The sequence below is a fragment of the Myotis yumanensis genome, unplaced genomic scaffold (genome assembly GCF_028538775.1).
Source record: "Myotis yumanensis isolate MYYU_CA2020_CCGP unplaced genomic scaffold, mMyoYum1.0.hap1 SCAF_17, whole genome shotgun sequence".
NCBI lineage: Eukaryota > Metazoa > Chordata > Mammalia > Chiroptera > Vespertilionidae > Myotis > Myotis yumanensis.
In genome coordinates, this window is record NW_027223768.1 from 38160319 (window position 1) to 38180848 (window position 20530).

Below are 20530 nucleotides of genomic sequence, written 5' to 3' on the forward strand. Positions count from 1 at the left end.
ACGCACCAGGGCTCTGCCCAGCTGAGATGACAGGCCTTCCCCTTGGTGTAGTTCTTATCCAGCTTGGGCTTCAAGCCACCCTACCTTCCTTTCAAAGCTCAAGCAACAGCAAAAATGAATCGAGGAAAGTAATTGTCTTTTCCTCACCAAACCAAGGGTGCCCTGCCCATCTGACATCTGACCCTCCAATGTTCTCTGGTCTCCACTCCTGACCTTCTGAACTTCATGCTGCACCCAGGCCTCCCATCCGCTCTCCCTCAGACCACTCGAGACCCGGCAGGTACATTTGCAGACCCCGCTCTCACGCTTCCTGCTCAAAGTGGGAGGGGACCAGGAGGCTGGTAAGAAATGGTGGGAAAAGATAGGATGCTTGCCAGAGAACTGACCCTGCCTGAGGCCAGTGCAGCCCAGGCCGTGGATATGGGAGCAACCTGTTCAACGTAAGCCGGCCCTAGCCGGCCCTAGCCAGCTCAGCCGGGCTGAGCAAGCACCACACGGGTCCTCTCTACATGTTTACGAGGAGGCCTCAACCTCTAACCTTCCTCTTGGTCCTCCAGAGGAATAGCAGCCCTGACTGTTTACTGGGCCTTAGCAACCGCAGCCCGCCGGACAGAGCCTGTGGAAAGTGGGGGAGAGGTCAATGGAAACAGACTAGCTCACGCCTGGAACTGCTCCGGAATCTGGGGAAGCTGCCGGGTCCCATGCCTCTGGCTTTGTTCGGCAAGGTCACCTGCCAGCAGAGGCAGGAAGCCAGACAGGGACGAGTCCAAGAATGGTCTGCTTTTCTTGGTACTTTGTCTCTGAGGCGAGGCATCTGACCCCAGTGGTCACTCTAACCTTTGTCCCCCTTTCCCCTGTTTCAGGGGCAGAGGATGTGTGTGCATAGAGGTGTGTGTACAGGGGGTGGGGGGATAGGGCGGGCCGGGATGTGTTCCTCCTCTACTGTCTTGTGTCTAGAATCTTCTTTGCTCCCATTCTTGAAGCTCCCAGGCTGGCATTGGTGAGGTATAGGGCATTGGCTATAACGCCAAAAAAGACACAGATATGGCCGGCCAGATTTGGAATTGGGGGGTGGGGCGGGTGTCGGGGGCGGGGGAGGAGGGTACAGAAGATTTTTCAGTGTCTTTTGGTTCTGTTTCTTGTGGATTTCTCCCTCGTCATCTCACAGGCTATAGTGTGACTGGGAAACCCCAGGGGCGTGTCCTCTCCCTACCCCCACTCCACTTACAACACCTCACAGAGCTAGAAAAAGAACACGTCAATCATCACAAATTACTCAATACTGGAATGTTCTGTTTCTATTCCAGTCTTCCTTCTCTGTTCTCTTGGCTGCTTCTACTGTAACACCTACTACTGCACCCATATGAGCTTTTAAGGGCCTTCCCTCAATGAAGTCACAGGCCCTATTCATTCTTTGCAACGGGGTCAGAAAGATCTAATATAAGGTTGCCACTCTCTGTCACTTGATGCTGCAGGGAATTCAGTGTGCCAGCCTGAATGAGGTTGGGAATTTCTTTCTTATTTTGATTGATTGATTGATTTGAGAGAGAGGAAGGGGGAGAGAGAGAGAGAGAGAGAGAGAGAGAGAGAGAGAAGCATGGACTTGTTGTTCCACTTATTTGTGCATTCCTTGGTTGATTCTTATATGTGCCCTGACTGGGGATCGAACCCACAACCTTGGCAGAGCAGGGGCAATGCTCTAACCAACTGAGCTATCTGCCAGGGCGGGGAATTTCCTGAAGGTTCTCCTGCATCCCATCTTTATGGCTTTCAGATGTGCAGTCGGGTTGCTATCTGTGCTTGCCTCCTGATTCAGTCCTTATTCTGCACACGCAGCTAGCCTGTGACTGCTGCATGTCCAGTGGCTGGAACCAATCAGCTCATCGAGGGCTTTCTCGGAGCCAATCAGAGCCGAGGGAAGTGACCTCACCCAAGGGAGAGCTGTGTAGGCGAGGAAGCATCTCTCAGAGCTGAGTGTCCCTAAGTCACTCCACTCCACCCCACCCTCCTTAGTTCCTGTAAAGCAACACCACCTCCCCTCTCCCTCCCAAAGAAGGAAGTGAGAAGGGCTAACTAAATTCCACATAGGAAAAACAAAACAAAACAACTGCAACTTAGCCACACAGTGGCTTCTAGAAGCAGAGAACAGAATATTCAGTGGGCTTCACCTACACAAACTATTCCCAGTGGTGTCTCCGGGGCCTGGAAGCGGGTGAGTGTGCTGAAGAAGACTCAGCACCTCCCCCCTCTTCCCTCTCCACACCTGGCTTTCTGGACTCTCCCCACAAAAATAGCTGCGATCATTCTCTGTAAACAAGGACAAGCTCAAGGCCAAGTGTGGGAAAGAGAGGGCCTGCGCCCTGTGAGCACATGAGGACAGGCACCATCCTGTCCCATGGCTGGAGGCTCAGACATCAGCTGATCTTCGGGGACAGCGCTGTTCTTCTCCACTGCTCTGCACAGCCCCTCAGAGGAGCTTCTTGAATGTTCCTGGCAAGACTAGATTGGGAGCATGTGTCCCACCGTTGGGGTGGGTGGGAAGGGAAAAGAACAGGAAGGCTGTAACCCCCAGGTGTCCCACTGGACTCTGACGGGGAAGGAGAGAATGGCTCAGCGAGGCATCCCCTTCATTCCTCCAGCCCTCTCCCACCAGGCCTCACCCTGAACAAAAAGACAGATTTAAAAAAAAAAGTTTTTATTTAAAAATATAAAACTGGCCTTACTCCTCCTAACTGCTCCCCCCCCAATCATCTCCACAAAGAACTATAAAAAGTGGGTAAGGGCGTGTGTACAGCTGTCTCAGGTCTAACAGTTTCAGTTCTTCTTTCGACCCTCCTTTCTCTCTTTCATACAAGCAGACATTGGCCCTCTGCCCTTTCGCCAACATCTCAGAAGTGACACAAGGGCAGAGGCAGGGGAAGGGTAGGAAAGAGAGCTGTCTGTCGCCATTCTCCATTTCCGTCTCCATAGACCAAACAGGTTATCTCAGTGGTTCTCAACCTTCTGGCCCTTTAAATACAGTTCCTCCTGTTGTGACCCAACCATAAAATTATTGTCGTTGCTACTTCATAACTGTAATGTTGCTACTGTGATGAATCGTAATGCAAATATCTGATATGCAGGGTGGCCTTAGGCGACCCCTGTGAAAGGGTCGTTCGACCGCCAAAGGGGTCGCGACCCACAGGTTGAGAACCGCTGGGTTATCTGGACACGGAGCGAAAGATCTCCTTGTCCACAAAACCAAGTAATAGGCACAGTGACTCTGTATCCTACATCAGAAAGGTCCGGAGGTCCGGGGTGCTGTTTAGGGCCCTCATTCAGTAGATAGCCTCATCCATATTGTCATCACTGTCAGCCCCAAAGTCCTCTCCATTGTCGAAATATGACATGATGTAATCCGTTTCCTGTAATACAAAGTAAAGAAAAGTCAGGCGTGCTTTTGGGGTTCTCCTTCCTCCCTGTGTTCCCGGTCCCTTCCCTCCCAACCACACCCTCTAGGCCTGGAAACCCCGTGGCTGTGGCTGGCGTGTAGAAGAGCCTGCGGACAGATGCCATGGAGGGCACTTTCTCCTTTGGCTCTGCCACCCTCTGAAGAGAACATCCCTGGTGAGCAGAGTTGAGATCCCCAGAGCTAATGAGAGCAAGTGAGCAACAGGGCAAGAGAGAGGAACTGCGGGCAGAACGCGGTCTCCTCACCTCTTCATGTTCTTCTTCATCGTACTCCTCCTCTTCTTCCTCTTCCTTCTCTTCTTCTTCTTTCTCCTCGTCTTCCTCTGAAGTTACTTCTTCCTCCTTCTTCTCCAGAGTCTTTTTTTTTTTTTTAAAGATTTTGTATTGATTTTTAGAGAGAGAAACATCATTCATCAGCTGCCTCCCACCAGGGATTGAGCCCACAAGTGGGGCATGTGCTCTGACCGGGAATAGAACTAGCAACTTTTCAGTGCACAGGTCAACGCCCAACCAACTGAGCCACACCGACTAGGGCCTTCTCCAGGGTCTTATGTGAAGATGAATAGGAAGACAAACTCAGACTCAGCGCACAGAAGGGAAGAAGTGAGGCACACAGGGGCCGAAAAGGAGGGCATGGACCTGGGGCTCAGCCCCCTGCACATTTCCTCCTACCTCTAGTTTCTGTATTGTTTCCTCTTTATCTTCCGTGGTCTTGGGGGGTCTCTTGGGAAGTAGAATGGTGGTCCCTGGTGAGAAGATCAAAAATTGAACCATCAGCCTGGCGGGTGTGGTTCAGTGGTTGAATGGCAACCTATAAGCCAGGAGGTCACAGTTCAATTCTTGGTCAGGGCACATGCCCAGGATGCGGGCCCAATCCCTAGTAGGGGGCATGCAGGAGGCAGATGAGTGATGCATCTCTCTCATCATTGATGTTTCCATTGTTCTCTTCCTCTATGAAATCAATAAAAAAATATATGTATATTTTTTTAAAGTGAACCATCAGAGAGCAAACTTCCTACATTTCTACCACCTTCCTGCAAAGACCATGTCACTCTACTGCCCTCATGTGGTCACCAAGGTGTCCAGCAACAACACTGGGTGCTTGGAGTAGGAGTAGGATTAGGAGGGCAGGAGGAGAGCTCTTTTCCCTCTTTTTCCAGACACACTCACGCTCCTTCTGTAGCTTCCGCACTCGGATCCTTAGCTCCCGGGGTAGACGTCGCCAATCTGGGAAGAGTGGGAAAGTAAAAGTCAGTCCGACCCTGCCTGGGGTGAGGCGGACTTCTGTGAATGAAGAATGGTTCTAGAGACAAGGGTTGGGATGAAGGTGAGGAAGGAAGGGGTTGGGTCAAAGTTGCTTGGAACGAAACTGTGGCTTGGATGCCTCCAGGGGAATGAGGGCTAGTTACCAGGTCTTTAGGTGGAACCTGAGAGTGTTCACTAGTATATGTAAGGGTCCAGTTTGTAAATACTGAAGGGGTGGCGGGGGGACAGAAGAGGGTGGATGGGGGTGGCGGCCAGTGTGGAGACATTTGAAAGAAGGGCAGTCAGTGAAAGGACCCATCACCTACCAGGGTTCCAGTCGATGGCACTGTCAATCGGCCCCGACATCTGATATTTGTCTGAGTAACGCTCCACATCTGAGGGGTCAGAGACCAAGGGTCAAAGCTTTATCCTCCCGGAGGCCTAGACCAGGGTTGTTCTCAGGGCCCAGCCCTCTCAATGCTTAGGAATTGTCTGTTCCCTCAGCCCACACCCAGAGCCCAGGCGTCAGCTTCATGAGGACCTTCAACAGTCTGTAACCTGTCCCTTTCCACCTAAAAGCATGATTTTTTTTGTTATCTCTCTTAACCCAAAGGCATGAGTCTATCAAGAGGTAGTGGTACAGTAAAAAGTATACTGGGGCCCTAACCGGTTTGGCTCAATGGATAGAGTGTCAGCTTGCGGACTCAAGGGTCCCAGGTTCGATTCCAGTAAAGGGCATGTACCTTGGTTGTGGGCACATCCCCAGTAGGGAGTGTGCAGGAGGCAGCTGATCGATGTTTCTAACTCTCTATCCCTCTCTTCCTCTCTGTAAAAAAATCAATAAAATATATATATTTTTAAAAATATACTAGAGACAAGGAACCAGGGCTCCCATATTCTCTTTGCTCCTTGTTCATGGGACTAACCTCCACGAGCCTTTCCGCTCCCTGAGCTTCCACTTCTAGGGAACACTGTCCTTCCACAGCAGTTAATAAATACCCACTATCCCCGGCCTCCCACGTGCACCCCCTCCTCCAGTCCCTCTTGGTCTCCCCGACTTCTCCACGATCCACTAACCAGAAAGGTAACCCTTTAGGTAGCAGGGTATCTCCGAGGATCAGCCCCCCCTTCTGATTGGTTGGTGCCTATAATATCCAGATGGTTAAAAATTATAATATATCCCCTCTTTATACGGGTGCAATACTTCACCTCCTGCTGTCCCAAGATTGTTGCGAAATACAAAACCAATCGTGGACACTGTCATGTGTTTCGAATTCAGGGGTGATTATTATGATCTCCCCAGTTGGACGGTGAGTGTCCTCTGCCGCGCCTGGCATTGCTGGCCCCCGGTAGGCACTGCCCCGGGAGGCACTCGGGACGGGATACCAGCATCCGACTGACCTCTCTTGGGGACCGCTGGCCGGATGAAGTAGGGCAGCTGCCTCATGGCCCCTCGCAGCTCCTGCTTCAGCGCCAGGACATACTCCCCTTCCTCTCCTGAGGGCAGAGGCACAGGGCGGAACTCCAGGGGCTAAGAGACAGGGGCAGTGGTCAGTCCGGGGAGAAAACGCTGGACTACAAATCCAGGAGGGTGTCTCCCCGCAGCTCAATCCCATGCTCCTGCTGAGCAAAGGGCCAGACGAGAAAAGGGGAGCAGCACAGTATGGTGAGAGTTGGGGAGCCAGGGCTCTGAGAAGTCAGATAGACACTTCCCGGCCTGGAGAACATCCGTGGGAGCCGGGTGCACAGAGACAGGGAGGAGCAAGGTAAGGATGGTTCATGACGGCCCAGGGGACATCCCGGTTCACATACAGGCAGCCAGGGGCACCGGGGAGGCCTGGGCAGGGAGGGCAGACACTCACCGGGAAGAGTGGTGAAGGCTGCAGGGTGGGTGGGGGCAGAGCATCCCCCTTCCCAATGCCCACGGCCTCCATGTTGAAGGTCAACTGGCCACGGCCCCGACCCCGGCCCCGGCTGGCCATGGTGGAAGCGGCCTAGGTATTCAGAGATCCGATGAGAAACACCTGATGAAGATAAAAACAGAAAAAGCGCAGGAGAAGGGGTAGGAAACCAGGGAGGTATACGACACGCAATCTTTTCTCCTGGGACCTGAAAAGCCAGTGTAATTCAATAGGTTTTGACTGAGAAGGCACAGGCCAGGCAGAGTATTTCTGGAAATATAAACACGGATGAGACGTGGTCTCAACCGGACAGATAATTGCAATATAGTGTAACTGTAGCCCAAAGGGGAAAGTGATTAGATCCTTGGATAAAACTCCCTTGCATCCCTAAGATAATCTGATGTTTATCACCATCTGCAGAGCTACCTATGACCTTCTCATTCTTTCTCTCCCTGGCTTTCCAAACCCAACCAAGCCCCACTTCAATCCAATGCAGTGCATTTCAACAACACATTTATTCAGAATATACCATGAAAAAAGTAGTACGACAGGCACTGTGGGGGCACAGGGATAAGCCATCAGTCCCTGTCAGTGACGGGCGTGTAGGGGGGGGGGGGGGGGGGGGCAGAGAGGAGAACCGTTACAATCAAATGGATCTTTTAAGACACCACTTGGAAGCACAGAACTTAGAATGGGAAGCACCCACAGAGCTTTCTAGTCCAAACCCCCTCCGCGTGCAGTACTCCACTCGGTAAGCTGTGAGTCATTCTGCGTCTGGTGGTATTTTCCTAGGGAGAGGGTGTCCATTCTCCCCCATGGCGGCCCATCCCACTGGGATTGACGCTCATGAATCGAAAGCTCCTCTTGCTACTGAGCTGAACTCTGCCTCTTGTCATCATCAGACTTGCGGGGACAGTCAGATGCAGCTAGCATGGGGGATAAAGTCACCAAGTCAAAATGAAACTGGCCCGGCCCAGCGTGGTTCAGTGGCTGAGCGCGGACATATGCCCGGGTTGTGGGCTGGATCCCCATAGTGGGGTGTGCAGGAGGCAGCCGATGAATGATTCTCTCTCATCGCTGATGTTTCCATCTCCCTCTCCCTCTCCCTTCCTCTCTGAAATCAATAAAAATATATATTTTTTAAAAAATAAAACTTGAAAAAAATGATACCCCAGTAGCAAGGAACATACCTAGCACCCAGATCTTGGTTTCTAATACTATTTTCTAATAAACGGAACCAAGGCTTCTTGAAGAAATGGCTAATTCTAGGATGGGGGCAGGAAATATACACCATGAGCCTGAAGTACCTTCTAGTGCCAGTAAGTGCTAAGACAACAACAAACAAACAAAAAGCCACCACACATTGATGGGGCTACATCAACGGAGCATACGAGTCAAGTGAAAGAGCTCCCAATGGCCAAAGCCGGAACAATTTGAACAATAACATAGAGCAGTATTGGATTATTACCCCAAAGCATAAACTAAATATCCAGGAGTTCACACCAGTATAAATAAATGACTGAATAAATCAATTCATGGGGGAGAGAAAAACCTCTCATTCAGAATTCCAAATCCATTGTGTAGACTCCCCTAAGGACAGAGGGTAGAACTCCCCTCTCCTTAAGTGTTGGCTGTGTATGGGGAATTTTGTCCAAAACGTATAGTTTTTGAAAGGGTAGGGTAGTAACTTTACAATGGAGAAACTGCTCGAACACTAACTACTTCTGCCAGGTGACCAAGGTCAATAGCAACAATCTTAAATCACGTCGCGAATTCGTACCCTTAATATTGAAGTGATGAAATGGCACTTTACCACTTTACCTCTGTGACACACCCCCCCCCCCCCCCCAATCCACAGCCCCAGTCTACTCAGGAGAAAAACATCGGACACATTCCAGCAGAAGAGTATCCTATGGGCCTGACCGGTACTTTCTAGCACTGCCGGTCACCCAAAACAAGGGAGGTCCACCCTCCCATCGTAGCAGGGGAGAGCAGTCCTAGTGGTAGGTAGTATTCTTAAAAATAAAGAACACCATCCCTTTTGTTTTCTGATTATAGGATATACATTTATTCCTGAAAACTTGGAAACACATAAAGGTATAAAGAAAAAAAATACTTATTATTTCATGATGACCATCATCTAGTAATAACCATTACTAATATTTTAACATGTATCCTTTTAATTTCATTTCCATGTGTATAAATACATGTACGTGTATACACACACACACACACACACACACACACAATAGGACCATGACAACTAAATGTAATGTTGTATACGGGATGGAATCCCGGAACAGGAAAAGAGCAGCAGGTAAAACTAAGGAAGTGTGAAACAAGTGTGACTTTAAATAATTATAATGTATCAGCATGGTTCCATAACTGTAACTTATGTACCATACTAATACATGATGCTAATAATACGGGAAACTGTTCCAGGGCATAGGGAAACTTTCCGTACTATCTCTCCAGTTTTTCTGTAAATCTAAAATTGTTTCAAAAAATAAAATCTATTTTAAAAAACCTTGAGTAGCACTTTAAATGCAGTTTCTCAGACCTTCCTTGCTTTTATGACCTCGGCCGGTCTGAAGAGAACTGGTCAGGTATATGATAGGATACTCCTCTGCTAGAATCTGTCTCATGTTTTCCTCCTGATTAGACTGGGGCTCGGGGCTTGTGGGAGGAGAATCCCAGAGGTGAAGTGCCATTGCATCCCGTCATATTAAGGGTACATAGTAACAACTTGTTAGAGAACAGTAAGAAATAATACAGTACATAATTAAGATCTCTTAAATTAGTGATTCATAATGTCATTGTTCCCACAGTCCAGAGAAGGGGGAAAACTAGGAGGTCTGGGATGGTGAGGGGAGGATTTATAAATACAGTAACAAAGTCTCCAGTTTGGAAGAGCACTTAGAAGTCATGCATTCATTCATGTAACAAATATTTATTGAGCATCTACTACATGCCAGATATAATGCTAGATAATGGGGATCATAGTGAATCCTCTAGACTTGCATCCTTCCTCTGATAAACCATATTTAGTACATTGTTATTCATCTTCTATTTAAACATCTTTTTTTTTTTTTTAAATATTTTATTGATTTTTCACAGAGAGGAAGGGAGAGAGATAGAGAGTTAGAAACATCGATGAGAGAGAAACATCGATCAGCTGCCTCCTACACATCTCCCACTGGGGATGTGCCCGCAACCCAGGTACATGCCCTTGACCGGAATCGAACCTGGGACCTTTCAGTCCGCAGGCCGACGCTCTATCCACTGAGCCAAACCGGTTTCGGCTATTTAAACATCTTTAATGAGAGAACGCCCTATCTCACTTTGTATGTCCTTTAATTTTTGGATATTTGTGCTTCAATTAATATTCAACAAACACTCTAGACCAGCGGTTCTCAACCTGTGGGTCACGACCCCTTTGGCGGTCGGACGACCCTTTCACAGGGGTCACCTAAGACCATCCTGCATATCAGATATTTACATTACGATTCATAACAGTAGCAACATTACAGTGATGAAGTAGCAACGAAAATAATTTTATGGTTGGGTCACAACATGAGGAACTGTATTTAAAGGGCCAGAAGGTTGAGAACCACTGCTCTAGACAAAAAAAAGTATATGGCTAAATAAAGGGCATTTTACAAAAGATTAGTTATTTAAAAATATTTTTAAATAGTTATAAAGTAATCTATGTTGCAAACATACACACACATTTATGAATAAAAATGTTCTTAAAGGATATACATTAATTTAAGGTGTGTTTTGGGGGGGGTGGTTATTTGTAATTTAAGGTTTTCTTCTATACTGTTTTTGTAATGAGAAAAAAATGTTGATTTAAATTTAAAAACATACTAACAATAGTAGATGAGACTAACATGTAGCAGGAAGGAGAGGGTAAAAGAATATGTGTCTGAGAAACTTGGAAAGTTTCAAGTCCAACTACCACGAAAAAATGTGAAGAAGAAGCTGGCTGTTAGTTAACAGATTGCATGGTGATCTGATTGACAGAGCATATGAGGGAAGAGAGGAGGACTGGTGGACCCTGGAGTAAGAATCCATCACCATGTCTTCGGGCCCTTTCAGGGAAAGAACACTCCCACTGCTGGCTCCGGTCTCTTTCCACTTGACAGACAATGGAGAGGGGAGCTGGGTGTTTGTTTGTTTGTTTGCTTGTTTGTTTTTAATATATTTTTTATTGACTTCAGAGAGGAAGGGAGAGGAAGGGAGAGGAAGGGAGAGATGGAAACATCAATGATGAGAGAGAATCATTGATCAGCTGCTTCCTGCACGCCCCCTACTAGGGATTGAGCCCACAACCTCGGCATGTGCCCTTGACCGGAATTGAACGCAGAACCCTTCAGTCTGCTGGCCGATGCTCTATCCACTGAGCCAAACTGGCTAAGGCTGGGGCAGGGGGGAGCTGTTTTGACTGCAAAGCAGCCAGGAGTCAGGAAAAGGCCATGCGTTTGAGGTTAGACAAATCTAATTCCATTTCCACATACGTATCAAGTGGCTCCCAACAAAGTGGGGTAAAATAAGACAAAATTTTATCTAATTCAGGCAATAAACTAAACCATTCATCTCTACCCGACTCAGCTCAATAATTACAACGAGTCTCTTATACTTAAGATTGTGATTGTGTCTCAATTCTTGACAGTAAAGTCTCTTATAATCTGGTTCCGAACTTCTCTTCTTTAATATCAATTGTCCCCAGTGTTCACCCCTGCATTCTCCCTCCTGTAAAACAACATCCCATATACATTATGCTCATCCCCATTGTGTATAACTGTGTGTTATGGTACAAGTTATTGAGAACAGATTGCAACAAAACATAGAGAAAAACAGCTACATGGAATTTAAGGAAGTTACATGCATGTAGTGGTTAAGAACATGGATTTGAATCCCAGTTCTGTCATTTCTTAGCTATATAACTTTCAGCTATTTAAAAATATCTCAAAAACTGTTTCCTTCATCCTTAAAAGGGGAATAATAAAAACAAAATCATCTTCATTCACGTAACCAGGGGTCCTCAAACTTTTTAAACAGGGGGCCAGTTCACTGTCCCTCAGACCGTTGGAGGGCCGGACTATAGTTTAAAAAAAAAAACTATGAACAAATTCCTATGCACACTGCACATATCTTATTTTGAAGTAAAAAAACAAAACGGGAACAAATACAGTATTTGTATTTGCATGTGGCCCGCGGGCCGTAGTTTGAGGACCCCTGCACTTAACAAATATTTACTGTGTGCTTACGTGCCAGGCGCTGTTCTAAGAGATCCAGGGACTGAGGCCTGGAGCACTCTAAGGTTTAGGCTTTCCTATATTTGTGGTGAAAAAAATCACCCCAAAAGAATAAACATGCAAAAGACATGGACAATTACCCTAACCAGTTTGGCTCAGTGGATAGAGCGTCGGCCTCTGGTCTGAGGGGTCCCAGGTTCGATTCCTGCATGTACCTTGGTTGCAGGCACATCCCCAGTAGGGGGTGTGCAAGAGGCAGTTGATCGATGTTTCTCTCTCATCGATGTTTCTAAATCTCTATTCCTCTCTGTAAAAAATCAATAAAATATATATTTTTTAAAAAGACATGGACAATTGACAAAAGTCTGACTCTTTACCTGTCAAACTGACAAAGATTTAAATAATAATCAGGCTGTCATGAATTTTGTTGAGATGGACACTCTCATAATTCACTAGAACACAATCGTTTGAGGGAACAATTTGACCACCTGAATCAACAGCCTTTTTTATTTTTATACTTTTAAAGAGAGAGAGGAATGGGGAGAGAGAGGAATGTAGAGAGAGAGAGAGAGAGAGAGAGAGAGAGAATACACTTATGATCGGATGGGACCTGGAACCTGAGTATGTGCCCTGACCAGGAATCGAACCAGCCACCTCTGGTGTAGGGGAGGACCCTCCAACTGCCATACAGGCCAGGATTCAACAGCCTTTTCTAACGTTCATGTCCTTAATCCACTAATCCTATTAAAAATTTTAACCTAAAGAAATCATCAGATATGTAGTCAGAGATATAAGTTCAAGGATGTTCATCCAAGAGCTATTCATAGTAACAAAAATCCTGAAATAACTTAAATGGTCCAACAAAAAAATGATCAAAAAAATTCAAAATATTCATTTTAGACTATTACGTAGCCATAAAAATGACTTTTAAAATATATTATTTTTATTGCTCTCAGAGAGGAAGAAAGAGGGAGAGAGAGAGAGAGAGAGACATCAATGATGCAAGAGAATCATTGATTGGCTGCCTCCTGCACACCCCACACTGGGGATAGAGCCCACAACCTGGACATATGCCCTGACCAGGAACCGAATCCTGCCCTCCTGGTTCATAGGTCGACACTCAACCACTGCACCGCCAGCTGGGCCATAAAAATGACTTTAAATAATATTTAAAAGAAAAAAATTCACAATATAATGTAAACTAAGGGGGAACATAGTAAAAATTGCATTTATTGTATGACCCTATTTATGCAATATACACACACATATATATGTATACATGCATAAAAGAAATAGAAAGGATACATATTAAAATATAATAATGGTTATCACTACATCATGGTCATGATATAATAGGTATTTTTCTTTATACCTTTATGTGTTTCCAAATTTTCTAGAATAAATGTATATTACTTCTGTAATCAGAAAACAAAAGGTAAGGCGTTCTTTATTTTTAAGAATGCTACCACTAGGACTGCTCTCGCCTTTCACAATGGAAGTGAGGGATGCAGTGTGTCAAGTTATATATTTGTCTAGAATATTTGTTGGATATCAATTGAAGAACAAATATCCAAAAATGGAATGACTGGAAAAGTGAGATAGGGTCATTTTACTAAAGACGATTAAATAGAAGCTGGATAACAATTTACTAAATATGGTTTACCCGAGGAAGGATGCATGTCTAGAGTAGAGGATTTATTATGACCCCTCTTGTCTAGCACTGTCTGGCATATTGATTTATGCTCAATAAATATTTGTTGAATGAATGAATGAGTGAACACAAGATATCTAAGCTTTCTTCCAAACTTGAGACCTTGTGATTCATAAAATGCCCACCCACCCCCCCCCCCAACTATCCCAGTCTTCCTAGCTTTCTCCCTTCTCTGAACTGTGGGAGCAACTATAAAATGAGCCACTACTTTTAAGAGCCCTTAATTATATACTGTATTGTACTGTATTTTGTCTTTTATGAATTGTTCCCTAACCACATTAGAAGTTTAAATCCTGAATCCCCAATCAATTCCATTCAACCTTCATTGGGCAATGTGTAGTAAGTATTAGAACCTGCCCTACAAAACCTTATATTCTGAGAAGACTAGAAACATTAAAGAGAGAGGGTGCACGAAGTACTCTAATAGAGGTATACATAAAATGCTAGCACCAGACTGGGAAACAATTAATTCTGGGGGGGAAGGTGGTGCAAGAAAGCTACAGGTAGGACATGGGTAACCTTTCATCTGAGTCTTGATAGATAACAGAAGTCTGTCAGGCCCCTGGGGAGATACTGTTAACAGGTTCGAGGAAAGCTGATGCCATTGCAGAGTCGGAAGCACGAGAGCGCGTCTTTCCCACGTTCTGCTTTACTATCCGTCGCCTGTGCGCACAAGAACGCTACGGTGTGGATCAATACCGGGATGGGAACCCAGGAGAGAAAGGGGAGGGAGCCCGAGGGGGCTGATCAGCAAGCTGGTTTGCTGTCTGTCTGTCTGTCTGTCTCGCAGCTGGCCCAGGCGAAGTAGTTCGGGAACTGTGGGACGGAACCAGGTCCGAGCCTCCAGGTGGGAGCCTTACCTGCCGCCCCTCCCCCACGCGAAGCCGAGGCCGCCGCCAACCTGGAATCCGCTCGTCTTCCTCGAGCCGGGGGCGCTCTGGGCCCGCCTCCGCGAGCTCCCCATTGGTGAGTCCTCCCCGCCAATCTAGGAGGAGCCGGCGGGGAGGTCCGCCCCCTGGCAGCCGAGGAGGCGGAGGGCGGAGCCAGCCGGAACCGGGCGTGGGAGCCCCTAGCGGAGGGAGACGGGGTTGCAGAATGAGCCAGGCTCCATTATTTCCCATCTCGTCTCAGATGCAGGAGCCACCGGCCAGCCCAGCGAGAGTTCACGGGGAGGTGGGGGGGGGGGGGGGGGGGGGGGGGGCTGACGCCCAGGTCTCACCAGCGGGCTCTGCGGGGGGCCCCCACAGAGACATGAGCCCCTATGGGAGCGGCTCGTTAGAGATCAGTCTTTGCGTGACAGCCTCACGCTTGGCCTCTGCTCCATGACTCCAGCCTTCCCTTCCGCCCTACACTGCTTCCCTCGAGCACCACCAGTGAATACTGCTCTTATAAAAAATGTTTCTTTTCGTGGGTTGCTGCCATGTCTGAAAGAAGATGGGGAGAGGTTTTGGGGGGAGGAAGGTTAGGAATCAGAGAACTAGAGTTAGGGGGCAGGGCAGGAGCCAGTGTTTCCTGCACTTTCCATTGCCTTCCAGCTCCTCTTCGCCCTTGGTAAGGGCACATGGTGGGAATGTTACAGAAGACCGGAGACGAACCAAGCAACGCTTAGAGAGATGGAGTTACATTTATGATGATGATGATGATGATGATGATGATGCACGACCCTGAGGAAAAAAAAATGTCTCTAGAATTCTGGGCCAAGTCACAAAGGAAATTTCCTGTATTTATACCTTTTTACCCTCTTTGTCTCCCAAATATGGGGTTTTTCTGGTCCCCTTTGCACAGTTCTTTGTGCTGGGCCTTTGAGACCTCAAAGGCTTGGCCTGGCGCCAGCACTGATAACTTCGTCTGGGGAAGGGTTACGCCTCTCTGGAACAAGGAGTCGTCTTTTTTCCTTATTATTTAAGCCAGCAAGCATTTACAGATGCCAAAATAGCAGGGTTAAAATTTCAAATAGCAGTTTTTATATAAGATAGGTGCTTCAGGAAGAGGAGTCTTACGTGTACACACACACACACACACACACACACACCAGAAACAGAGGGAAGAGCTCAGAGGAGTGATAAAATATAGGCTTCAAGAACCTCCGAGGTGTCAGAGCAATGGCCTGGGAGCAACACCTCTGGGCTCGGAAGGCTGCAGGGTGGTGGCAAATGCCCCATCTTTGGGATAAGACAGAAACGGAGCTGTGAGGCTTTGGAGAACTCGCTTAACTTTACTAAGTCCCTGTTTCTTTCTTTAAAAAAAATATTTTATTGATTTTTTACAGAGGAAGGAGAGGGACAGAGAGTTAGAAACATCGATGAGAGAGAAACATCAATCAGCTGCCTCCTGCACACCTCCCACTGGGGATGTGCCCGCAACCAAGGTACATGCCCCTGACCGGAATCGTACCCTGGACCCTTCAGTCCGAAGGCCGATGCTCTATCCACTGAGCCAAACCAGTTAGGGCCTAAGTCCCTGTTTCTTATAAAGTGAAGATAATTCCTTCTTTGTAGTGTTGTTGTGAGGACGGGAGATATATATGTAAAGTACTTGGCACATAGCTGGTGTCCGATAAGTGGTAGCTGGTAAAAATGGGCGGCTTCCCTGCAGTATTTCTCTCCTCCCGCCCCCCCCCCCCCCCTTATTTTTAGGATCTTGTGTCTGGTGGCCTCCGGCCTCTGAGTTATCTCAGGTGAGTTTTCCAAATCCTTGGGAAATTTTTCCTCACCCCCCCCCACCCCCACTTCCTCTGAAGCCTTCCAGCTGGACACAAACTCATTCCTAAAATATGCAGATGGAAGCTATGGTAACCATGGAGACAGGGCAGGTGGCAAGGAGAGGCAGAGGCAGTGAGAGAAACCAATTGCGACCACAGGGGAGCGAGACTTGAGGAGCGATTTGGACCGAGACTTCCACGCAAGATGAAAAAATAACCTAAGCAAGACGAGTAAAGAGGTGCCGTGAGAGAGGATGTGGCACAAGGTTCGCTCTTGTCTCCGCGCACCCTCGCCCGCAAGAATATGGGGAGGAGGCATCCGGGAATGCCCCTGGCCTTTCCTAAAAATGACCCAAGGTCCCCACCCTCCTTATACTTATTTGAGAGGCCCGTACAGGGAGCTGCGGTCCAAGTTCATCTGCGCTGTGTGCTCCGTTTGGGGGGGGGGGGGGGGGCGGGGGAGTGGGGATGCTCCCCGGCGTCTGACTCCGGCTCGCCCTGACATTTAAACTGTGAGACGCCAGACACATCTCTTGCCGCTCTCCGCACAGCATGGACTCCGGCTGCGGATCCCCACAGCCTCCCTCCACCCCTCCGCACAGGGCGCCCCGTGCCCCGCGGTAGGTAGGTCAGGTCTGGCGCACAAGCGCACAGGAACACACCGAGCGAGCGAGAAGGGGGGATCTGCAGAAGCTCAAGAATGAATTTAGTTGGTGTCGGTCTGGGTGGCAGAGGAAATCTTCTAAGAATCCTTTAGGTTTGTTGGGACCGAAGGGCGGTCGGCTAAGCCAGGAAAATCAGGATTGGAGCTCCAGGTTTGGGGGTTTGTGTGTGCATGGGTGGGGGAACGGGTTGGTGCCCGACGCCCCCACCCGCGGAGACGAGGCTATAAATAGCAAGGCAGAGCTCCGCCTTTCGCACCCCCCCCCCCCCCAGCCTCTCTCCTCCCCAGCCGGCGCTGTGCCCGGAGCGCACCGGGAGGAGGGACCAGCATCCGATGCCCGGGCGCAGATACTGACACCAAGGGAATCCAGATGCCCCCCCACGCCATGTGGGCCCCCGGGAACCTGGCCCCACCTGGTGGTCCCGGCCTCGGTTCTGGCCGGGCGGAGATTCTGCAGACATTCAGGTATCTATTTGGGCGCAAAGCCTGGGAGGGGAAAGAGCAAGGAGTGATGGGGACCAGAGCAGGGGCAAAAGAAACCCCCATTCTCCCCCACCCGTTTTAGGTCCCCAATGCAAGCTGCTTCCCTCCCCCCACTCAATTTATGGGGCGGTGGCAACCTCAACGAGGTTAGGAACGGGAATGTGTGTGTGAATGTATGGGTGCATGTGCGTGGGTGGGTGGCATTCAGCATCTGAGAAAGGGGGATTCCAAGTGCAGATAAGAAAAGGGGGGTGCTGGAAAGGTCTGAGAAGCCGGGGGGGTGCGGGTGGGGGGGGGTACCTCTGAGCGTGCACGTACGCATTTGCACGCGCGCTGGTCTCTAATGCGGGTGCACCCTTCCCACCTTCTCAGGCATGCTCTGGGGGGAGGTGGCGGCTCCAGGCATGGGTTAGAGGAAGGGCTGTGTGCCGTGCAGTGGAGATCTCTCCCACCCCACGCCGGGTCCTTCCGCCGGTGCCTCAGTTTCCCTGCCTGGATCCATCAGTCAGATGTACCTCTTTCTTGCAGGGATTGGCTTCGCCACTGAGCCCTCAGGCCTCTTCCAGCCGTCACCCCCACACCCATAGCCTTCCCGGGCAGGCCCCGGCCCCGGCCCCGCTCCATCCGTGCTCTCGCCTCAGCCGCAGCGATGCTGCACACGGAGGGCCACGCTCTGCTCCGGGCCGTGGGGCAGGGGAAGCTGCGCCTGGCCCGCCTGCTGCTGGAGGGCGGCGCTTACGTGAACGAGGGCGATGCCCAGGGGGAGACCGCGCTGATGGCAGCTTGTCGGGCCCGCTACGACGACCCCCAGAACAAGGCGCGCATGATCCGCTACCTCCTGGAGCACGGCGCGGACCCCAACATTGCGGACCGCCTGGGGCGCACGGCGCTCATGCACGCCTGCGCCGGGGGCGGGGGCGCCGCCGTGGCCTCGCTGCTCCTCGCCCACGGCGCCGACCCCTCGGTCCGAGACCACACGGGCGCCTCGGCGCTGGTCCACGCCCTGGACCGCGGGGACCGCGAGACCCTGGCCACGCTGCTGGACGCCTGCAAGGCCAAGGGCACGGAGGTCATCATCATCACCACCGACACCTCGCCCTCGGGCACCAAGAAGACGCGGCAGTATCTCAACTCCCCGCCGTCCCCGGGGGTGGAGGACCCCGCTCCCGCCCCTCCGAGCCCGGGGGTCTGCGCGTCGCCGTCGGAAATCCAGCTGCAGACTGCAGGGGGGGCGCGGGGGCTGCCCTCCCCCCGCACGCAGGAGGAAGAGGAGAAGCGGGACGTGTTTGAATTCCCTCTGCCCAAGCCCCCCGAGGACCCCTCGCCTTCCGAGCCGCTCCCCAAACCACCCCGCCACCCTCCCAAGCCGCTCAAAAGGCTCAATTCCGAGCCCTGGGGCCTGGTGGCTCCCCAGCCGGCCCCGCCCGCGGAGGGGAGGCTGGGGATGGAGCGCCTGACCGCCGACTTCAACGGCCTGACCCTGGGCGGCCGACCCCGGCTCTCCCGACGTCACAGCACCGAGGGCCCCGAGGGACCGCCCCCGTGGGTGGAGAAGGGGACGGGCGGGGGCGCCCTCTCGCGCCGGAACACGGCGCCCGAAGCTCAGGAGGCCGGTCCCCCTTCTGGGCTGCGGCAGAAACTGAGCCGCATGGAGCCGCTGGAGCTCGACTTCCCCGACTCGCCGGAGGGCGGCCGCCCGTCGCTGGAGCGCCGCCGCTACAGCGCCTCCCCGCTGACTCTGCCCCTGGCGGGCTCGGTGCCCTCCCCGCGCCAGTCCCAGGAAAGCCTGCCCGGGGCGGTGTCCCCGCTGAGCGGGCGCCGGCGGAGCCCGGGGCTGCTGGAGCGGAGGGGCTCGGGGACGCTGCTCTTGGACCACATCTCGCAGACGCGGCCGGGCTTCCTGCCCCCGCTCAATGTCAGCCCCCACCCCCCGATCCCCGACATTCGCCCCCAACCCGGAGGTCGCGCGCCTTCGCTGCCCGCCCCTCCCCAGGCGGGGGCGCCAGGCTCTCCGAGGACCAAGCGCAAGTTGGTGAGGCGCCACTCGATGCAGAACGAGCAGATCCGCCTGCTCGGGGGCTTCCAGGGTCTCGGCGGGCCTGGGGAGCCGGGGCGCTGAGAGGAGGGACGGGAGCCAGGGTGGGATCAGGACCTTGACGGACAGAGGGAGAGCCAGCTCACACACTCACACACACACACACACACCACACACACCGGGCAGGGGGGTCTTCTGCATGTGCTCCTGGGCGCGGTGCACGCACACATGGGCAAGCGTGTCCACACGCACAGTTACTCTTATTCGCAGGGAAGGGTATGTCCTCTTTACTGGGCTTACAGACACGTGCATTCATGCCCTGGTTACTTCACAGGCTTATGAGAATTACCCACAAGCAAGGCACACAGGCCCCTTGTGCTAAGGCCCCACATGGGTGCCAAATTCACTTGCATTCGTTGTGAAGCAGTAGGGAGCCCTTACATATAGGTAGTCTGCAGTCTTTGCCCTCCTACAGAAGCAGTCCCTTGCTTTCTGTGTGTGCCCTGAAACACAGCCCTCTCATGACTTCGCACACTCTGCCCTCTCCGTGACCATGTCACCCGTTCTGCGGGTCTCGCTTCTGTCTCCAGGCCTGGCTCCCTGCCCACACCCTGCTCCCCTTCCTAACCATTGTTCAGGATATCTTTTCTCCTGGAGGGTTTCCTGCAGCAATCCCAGCCTCGGTTCTGCTGCTGCCCTTCCTGCTCTCAGCTTTACTCCTCTACTTCCTGCTTTTTATTCCCACCCGGTCCCCCCCAGCCAATACCATACCACACTGGCGCCTCATTTCCCCAGGGTGGGCCATGGGCTCCAACTGCTCTCGTTTCTGAGCTTATGAACACCCTCAGCGGGTAGAAGTGGGGAGCAACCCCAAATCACTCCTCTCTCCACTTGACATATCAAATAAACGTGTTCAGAAGTCTCTGTTTTGTCTCTTCGACCAAGGGGTGTGAGGTGTGGGGGATGAGGAATGTGGAGGGAGGGTGATGCTAACTATAGCTATAATGATGTAGGGATACTTAGACGTTCCACCCACCTTCCTCCCAAGAGTCCAACTGACCAACTGTGGTTGTAGAAGA

General features: G+C 50.7%; 2 protein-coding genes across 3 annotated transcripts; one reads left to right on the forward strand and one right to left on the reverse strand.

Moving 5' to 3' along the window:
* Nucleotides 1-2678: 2678 nt before the first annotated feature.
* Nucleotides 2679-14502, reverse strand: POLR3GL (RNA polymerase III subunit GL). Of its 2 annotated transcripts, XM_070395770.1 has the most exons (8): nt 14429-14502; nt 6558-6719; nt 6097-6226; nt 5022-5090; nt 4621-4677; nt 4123-4196; nt 3697-3807; nt 2679-3404 (listed from the first exon to the last, which is right to left on the reverse strand). In XM_070395770.1, exons 2-8 carry the CDS (start codon nt 6675-6677, stop codon nt 3318-3320), a joined length of 648 nt encoding a protein of 215 aa, XP_070251871.1. In that variant the 5' UTR covers nt 6678-6719; nt 14429-14502; the 3' UTR covers nt 2679-3317. The 2 variants fall into 2 exon arrangements, with proteins under 2 accessions (XP_070251871.1, XP_070251872.1); XM_070395771.1 differs by lacking the exon at nt 14429-14502 and having other exon boundaries at nt 6558-7153.
* Nucleotides 14503-16755: 2253 nt separating this feature from the next.
* Nucleotides 16756-20373, forward strand: ANKRD34A (ankyrin repeat domain 34A). Its single transcript, XM_070395918.1, has 2 exons — nt 16756-17398; nt 17945-20373. Exon 2 carries the CDS (start codon nt 18066-18068, stop codon nt 19533-19535), a length of 1470 nt encoding a protein of 489 aa, XP_070252019.1. The 5' UTR covers nt 16756-17398; nt 17945-18065; the 3' UTR covers nt 19536-20373.
* Nucleotides 20374-20530: the final 157 nt, after the last annotated feature.